The following is a 7,440-nucleotide window of genomic DNA, read 5'->3' as shown; positions in this document are numbered from 1 at the left end:
TATTTTTTTCTAATATTCAAATTAATTACAAATCGATTTTTTTAATTTAACTTATAGGGTTTATTGTTTTATAAAACAAAGGAAAATAGATACAATAAGATTTATCAATTTAAATATATTTTTATTAATTACTGATTGGTTTGTTTGTTTTTTCAACTTTTCACGATCTGCACATTTTAAGGAAATATGGCAATCGTTAAATACAGTTAAATTCAAATGTGAATAAAATTTCAAAAAAAATGAAAGTCCAAGCATTCATTTTTTATTTAAAAAGGCTAATTAACTGGAACGAATACAAGAAACTGAAAATAAAATTCAAATAAACTGTAAGAAAATATTGATAATTAAAATATTTATCTCTACACTATGCTGTTATTGAGAACATATAAAGAAACATCGATTTTATGGGAACATCTAAATTCCGTGTTATACATATAAAAATTTGTGTGAATTTTTATACTGTATACAAGAAATTTTGAGAAAGAACCTTGTCAGTTGTAATGAATTTAAAATGCTGACTTTATTTTTATCATTGAAAGAACATTATACTTGATAAATTAGTAAATACATTTTCGAAAAAAAAAATTAATGGAAATTCGAATAGTAGCTCTAAATAAAGTAAGCGATAATGTTTCATGTTTATCCTTGTATCCTCATTTTTTAAAATTAAGGACCGATAAAATACACGAAAAAAATGTACTATCAAATAAATTTTGCGGCCTGCTTAAATCTCGAGGCTTGAGAACTGCCTCAAACACCTGCGTAAAAATTATCGCCTTTTATAGATTGGATTTTTCCAGATAAGCAAATGTCAAGATTCATTTGGAAACAGATATTATTTCCATCAGAAAATGGAATCAAAACCACAAACAGTATAAAATCTTAGTACTTTTAATAAGTAAAATTATCTTTACTCACTCAAGGCTTTCGAAATAATTCACTTTATCCACAAACATGTTGTACAACAGTAGCAATGAAGTAAACGACATCTCCCACAACTTGTTAAGATGCATGAAATATTCTGCCTTAAGAAAAAGTCTTTGTAAAAAATTAAAAATTGTCGAACCAAACATTTCCTACTCTTTTAATCATTTTTCCTTAAGCTTTTAAGTACTTTGTTAACTGCAACCTATCGGCATCCTAGAAATAACTGGAACAGACTCCGGTCGTTGTTGTTTTGTTATATATTCTATTATACTATTATTCAAATTGTGATATATTGAAGCGTTGTTTTCGAAACATCAGGTTTAATCATCTTGCATTAGTGGAAATTTTATGGCAAAATGAGAATGTTTTAAAAATATTCGTTATTTTTGACATATGCCTGTTTAAATTCAGTTGACAGTTCAACTTTTTCTTAAGGTATGTTTATCCATATGTGTTCTTTTAACATCTAACGGTCTTTAAAACTATGAAGTTTCCTTTGCGTAGGGGCTACCGATCTCATGCGAGAAGAAGTAATCAGTATTATTAATATAATCAAATCCATTAATTTTGTCTAAACTCATTACCAAATAGAAGTAATCGAAATCCAACTAGTCGTTTCTTTGGTTTAAAACACATCAAATTTCTGTATTTTAAACTGGATTTATCACGGAGATTTCATTGTAGATTTCAAAATACTTAGATTAAAAGAAGTCGAAAATGATTGAAACATTTGAAATATTCCACCGAATTTTCATTTTTTAATATCATTAAACCCCAACATTTATCCTACATAAGAGAATTTGACAGGACAGCTAGGGGTTGAACATTTATTCTCCATTACTTAGCAGTGCAGCAGAAAATGACATAACTCATGGGTATTCTAACATGATAAATGCCGTGCTCAATGTGTTATTAGGATAAAGAAAATCTGTTACAAAAAAAAAAAAAAAAGATAAAGGATCAGAGTTGGGACTGGGACAGATTTCAAAGGTGTTATATATATATATATATATATATATATATATATATATATATATATATTTCATTAATTTAGACTTACTGAGAGTGCAGTTTATCTAATATTATGTTCTTTACATTTTTGTTCTATACTTCCCTTATATGATGGTGGTATGGTACATGTATATGGGAGAAATGGGATAAGGTTTGCAGAAATTAAAATTAATAAATAATATATTTTGAGATACTTTTCATTCAATAATTTATGGTTTTAGACATACCAAACAAGAAATGATTTTGAGATCTTCATTGGTGTTGCTTTATCTCAAAAACTTATTTTCTTTTATAACCATTTCCACTAATTGCAATATGTTATTATTTAAATATTTTTCTCTTACTAGATGGTTTTTCTTTCATATTTGTGGCGTTTTTTTATAAAAAAGATAAATTTATTTATTAATTTTAATTTAGAATGACAAAAATGTTAATAAATAGCTTTCATAGCTTCATTTTTTTTTTTCATTACTTAATATTTATTATAATGAGTATTACTTTATTATATTTATAGTAGAGTTTCCCTTCACTGAAATTAAGTGGTAAACATAATTTTAGGTGGAAAATAAATTTTTATGTGAAATGATATAGTGATCTACAGTATGAATTCATATTTTATGTGATACAATTATTAACAAAAGTAAAGAATAAAAAAACATGTTTAGAGACATGGTGCTCTTAAGTAAATTTTTGAAAAAGACTGGAATTTTATTTTATGCTTTTTGTTATAGTTAATGGAAGCCCAGCTTTTTTATTGTAGAACATTATTGTCTTGTATTATTTAAAATATATGTATATGTATGCATGTATTATAGTATAATGTAATAATGTACACTAACTTATATACTTTAATAAATTTAAAACCACCAACTTTCTATTGCATTGTTACACACCAGCAACTAATTTTATTAAACATCATTAAGAAAAATTAAAAAAATTTAATTATTAGCATATTTAGCTATTTAGAAAATGAAATGTAACTAAGCATGCCCCATTCCTTCCTAATTGATATTGCCCTGTTCCTCCCTCTGTAGAATTTTCTTTTAAAATTCATGTCGCATAAACCGTGTTACATTTAAACTTAATTTGACTGTTAGTTTATAAACATTATATCTTTGAATTTACTATGCATTTAAAATATTTTTATTTTACAAATAATGATTAAAAAAATTAGAATGTGTATTCACTTCTGAGGCGTGAAAACCATATTTTCTGTTTTAAACGCAATTATTATTATAGCAAATATTATTACAGTACAAATATTATTATATTAATTAAACATTATTTAATTGTGTGTATATGTTAACACAAAAATAAATCTTAAATTAAAAAAATAAAGTTTTTTTTTTTTTAAATCTTTTAAAGTTGTTTAATTTTTGCATAACCACCAATTTTTTTTCCACTAATTTCTTGTTAATTTTTTCCCCTTCATTTAAAAAAAAAATTAATGTTTCAATTATTTTACTGTAGCATTTTCTTTGTGGCTTTTTTCTTTTGTAATTATAAATAAACAGTCTAATAATTATTGAAATAAAAAAAAAATCTAGAATCTGTTGGTTTTTTTTTGTAGTATCTTTTAACAACAATATTTGAAAATTATTAAATTCAAAGTTAATTTTGTTAGATATGCTACTATAACATCTAAATTCATTTTGGTTATTATTCGTTAGCTTTTAAGATTATTTGGTACATAGAGAATTTATATGTAAAAACTCTTACTTAACTATTGTTTTTATTTAGAAGTTAAGATTATATCATATTTTCATAAAACATTAAAGTTTAATGTAAATAATCTATATAATTATCTAGTTAAACAGAACACTATTTTTGACTATTAATCATGGATGCATTTGATGACAGAAATTTGTAGCAAACTTGTTTATAAAAAAAAAGATAACAAGTCTAATTCATAATACTATTATGTATGATATGCATTGTATTTATTATATGTGTATAGTATTTATAAAGCTATACATATATAGTATACAAAATATTGTGTATATGATATTATGTACATTTCAATTGAGAGAATAGTTAAGAAATACATTTTTGTTCATTATTAAAAGTATTTATGTAAAGAGATGTAAGGGAAAAAAGATTATTAGATTGACATGAATTTTTACAGTGCATATGTTTGACATTATAAAATCAAATGCTTTAGGAAATTCATATCTTTTTTTTTTTCTTTTCTTTTTTAAGCTATTGAAGCAAGCTGACAAAACAGTACTAAATTATGAAAGTATAATGGTCATCTTTCAAATGACTATTCATTGCTATTTCATTGATGACCAAAAATTTTAAATACTTTCCAGAAAATATTCTGAAAACTGAACAAAAGTAACATGTAAAAGGAGATATATTTGTAAGCAGAATCAGGAGTGAACAGAATCAGACATGGGTGTGAAAAAAAAAAAAAAAATGTGTGTTTTGTTTTCATTTTTCTGCTTGTTTTGAAGATGACCATGTGCTTTAAATTATTTGTAATTTATCTTTTATCATGTGTGTATTTAGAAACTTTTTTTTACAACTTTAATTGCCTGATGTCATTCAATACTAAATGAATATAACAGAAGTAAATAAATAAAAATTATTCTAGCAAGAAACGTACGTATTAACATACATTGTACTTATTAAACTTCGTAGTGTAAAATATGAGAATTGTTCTTGCATATTATATCAAATGAAATTTTTTTCAGTTCAATTTGTTGTCAAATAGTTAAATTTTTATTGCATTAAAATCTTTGCTAAAAATTTTTTATTAGATTTTTTTTATTCTTTATTAAATACTTAATTTGTTAAAAATTTAAATCTTTAAATTGTTCTTCATTTCTAGAACAGTATATGATGTCTGGAATTATTGCTGTTCATGTTGGTGCTGGTTACCATGGTGCAGCATTACGAACTTCATTCAAAGAAGCTTGCGAGCAAGCATGCCAGACAGCCATTCCAATGCTTCGAAGTGGCTGTCATGCTGTTGATGCAGTGACAGAAGCAGTAGTAGTTCTTGAAAATTGCCCTCTGACCAATGCTGGTATTGGTTCAAATCGCACTCTTACTGGTGATATAGAATGTGAAGCCGGAGTCATGGATGGTGATAGTATGAATTATGGTGCAGTAGGAGCATTACATAACATAAAAAATCCAATTAAAGTTGCCAGAGCAGTATTAGAAGAGCAACGCCAAGGTTTCCTAACTGGTGGCCGCATTCCTCCTTGTGCGATTGTTGGCGAAGGAGCTTTAAATTGGGCTTTAGACCATGGATTTACTTGGGTTGACGAGAGTGATCTTATAACAGACATGTCTGAAAAAAATTATAAAACAAACTTAGATTTATTAGTAGAAGGAGAAAGCACATCAACATCAGCTGCTCAAGCTATTTATTCTTCATCAGGCATGGTTTGTTCATATCCATTTGGAAATGAAAAATTGTTAGATACAGTTGGGGCAGTTTGTGTCGATTCTTTTGGAAATGATAAATTGTTAGATACAGTTGGGGCAGTTTGTGTCGATTCTTTTGGAAATGTAGCGAGTGCTGTTTCAAGTGGTGGTCTGATTATGAAACAGCCTGGAAGAATCGGACAATCATCCATCTATGGCTCGGGTTGTTGGGCAGAAAATTCTTCAGAGTATTGTAAACCGAGTGTAGCTTGTACTGCTACTGGGGCTGGAGAATACTTGATCAAAACATTATTTGCCAGAGAATGCTATAATAAATTACATGAAAAATATGACTGTGCCTCAGCTCTTCAAGATGTTTTTAGAGAAAAATTTGTTAACAGTCCCTTTTTAAGAGATGTTAAATTTAAAATTGCTGGTGTTTTGTCTCTGAAACATTATAAACATACCAATTTATGTGAAATTGATTGGACACATAATACAAAAACCATGATTGTTGGTTATGGCTGTACAAAAGACAGAAAGATAGCTACTCTGGTATCAGAGCAGCCTTTTGAAAATGTTAACATTCACGGAAGCGGAGTAACTATTGCTGGTTAATTCTTTATTTTATATTTCAGTTCCGAATGGTGTAGTCAATCCCTTATAATTTGGTACTATTTTGTATTTTTACCTCCCCCCCCCTCCAGCAGTTCAGATCTGTGTATAAATTTCTGTAAATGTAGTATATACATATCTATAAAATAAATGTATACTTATTTATAAATACAATGAACAATTGTTATGTCATTTTAAAATCCTTGTTAACTGAATGTGAATAAAAATCTGATATAATCTGAAATTATTCAGAATTTAAAAAGAATGTGCATGTATTTTTAAGTGATTTCAAAACTAAAGAAGCCATATATATTACTTTTTTTCTAATGTTTCATTACATTTTTCCATTCTAGCTATTTTTGGCAACCCGCTTTTTTGCCCAGATTATTGATCATTTAGACTGTTGTAAATAGGGAATGCTTTTTTAAAATGTTAATTTTATTTTATAAAACTGAAAAGCATGAATTAAGCTGACTCTGTCTGCTATTAAAATGTATTTTCTACAAAACAAAAGTAAAAATCCTGCTTTGGAGTTAAGAAAAGTGATTTTTTAAATCTTAATTGTAACATTGGCAATAGCATGCGATTGAATGTTTGATATATGAGTTTGAACTTCAAACATACCATTAAAAATTTTGCTGCAGATTGTGTTTAAAAGTAAAGAAAATGATTATATGGAAATGAGTTGTTATCATTAAAAAGGTTAATTTCTTTAGTTTCAAGATAATATGAATTTTTTTTTCTGGGATTATAGTTTAAAAAGATATAAACACTTATTTAAATAGGCAAATCACAGTGATTACCTGTCTGGAAATAATATACATTCAATTAAATCTTCTGTGTGTGACACCTGTTTTCAAGCATCCTGATTTCTTTTACATATTCCTTCTTGTGACTGAATGAAAGTTTTAGAGACTCGGGAGAATTTCTAATATTATTTTGTCTAATTTCCTGCAATTTCCAATAATTTTTTTGCTGTTTTCCATTAATTAGCTAATTGAATTAAGTGCAGTATAAAAATGTTCAATGAAGTAATTGGAAACATTTATGTGACAACTTATTTATATTTGACAATAAGTGATACAAACGACTTCTGTATCAGGTACGTTTACATTTTGTGTGTGTGTGTGTATATATATATATATAATATCGATTACACACACACACACATAATATATATATATATGTGTGTGTGTAATGATATTTTAAACTTAATGATATATATACTTAATTTAATGATATTTAATATGAGGAATGGGATTTCTGTATGAATGTTTATATTAATGTAAAGGTAAGGGAAACTTTAGTATCACTTTTAATATGCTTTTAAATTTTAATTTTTTTTACTTGACCACCACTGTAAGGTAAGGCTGTGTGTCGAGGGTCCCGACATACTTTCACGTCTTGCAGTGGGGGGACAATTGTAATGATATTTTAAACTTTTAATTTCAATTGAATTAATTTCCAAGATTCTATCTTAATTTAGCTCATAGTAACTTCATACAAAAA

The 7,440-nt window shown here is 26.7% G+C and overlaps 1 protein-coding gene across 1 annotated transcript; it reads left to right on the top strand.

The window, feature by feature from the left end:
• Window positions 1–963: 963 nt before the first annotated feature.
• On the top strand, window positions 964–7,055 carry LOC129959108 (threonine aspartase 1-like). The gene is made up of 2 exons (XM_056071924.1): window positions 964–1,362; window positions 4,772–7,055. Exon 2 carries the CDS (start codon window positions 4,780–4,782, stop codon window positions 5,932–5,934), a length of 1,155 nt encoding a protein of 384 aa, XP_055927899.1. The 5' UTR covers window positions 964–1,362; window positions 4,772–4,779; the 3' UTR covers window positions 5,935–7,055.
• The last annotated feature ends 385 nt before the right edge of the window (window positions 7,056–7,440 follow it).

This window comes from Argiope bruennichi, chromosome X1, assembly GCF_947563725.1.
Source record: "Argiope bruennichi chromosome X1, qqArgBrue1.1, whole genome shotgun sequence".
In the NCBI taxonomy this organism is placed as follows: domain Eukaryota; kingdom Metazoa; phylum Arthropoda; class Arachnida; order Araneae; family Araneidae; genus Argiope; species Argiope bruennichi.
Note: the sequence above shows the minus strand (reverse complement) of the source record. Positions and strands in the feature narration are given on the sequence as shown.

Coding starts and splice junctions, on each gene's coding strand:
- LOC129959108 (XM_056071924.1), top strand. CDS start 4,780: ATGATGTCTGGAATTATTGCTGTTCATGTTGGTGCTGGTTACCATGGT.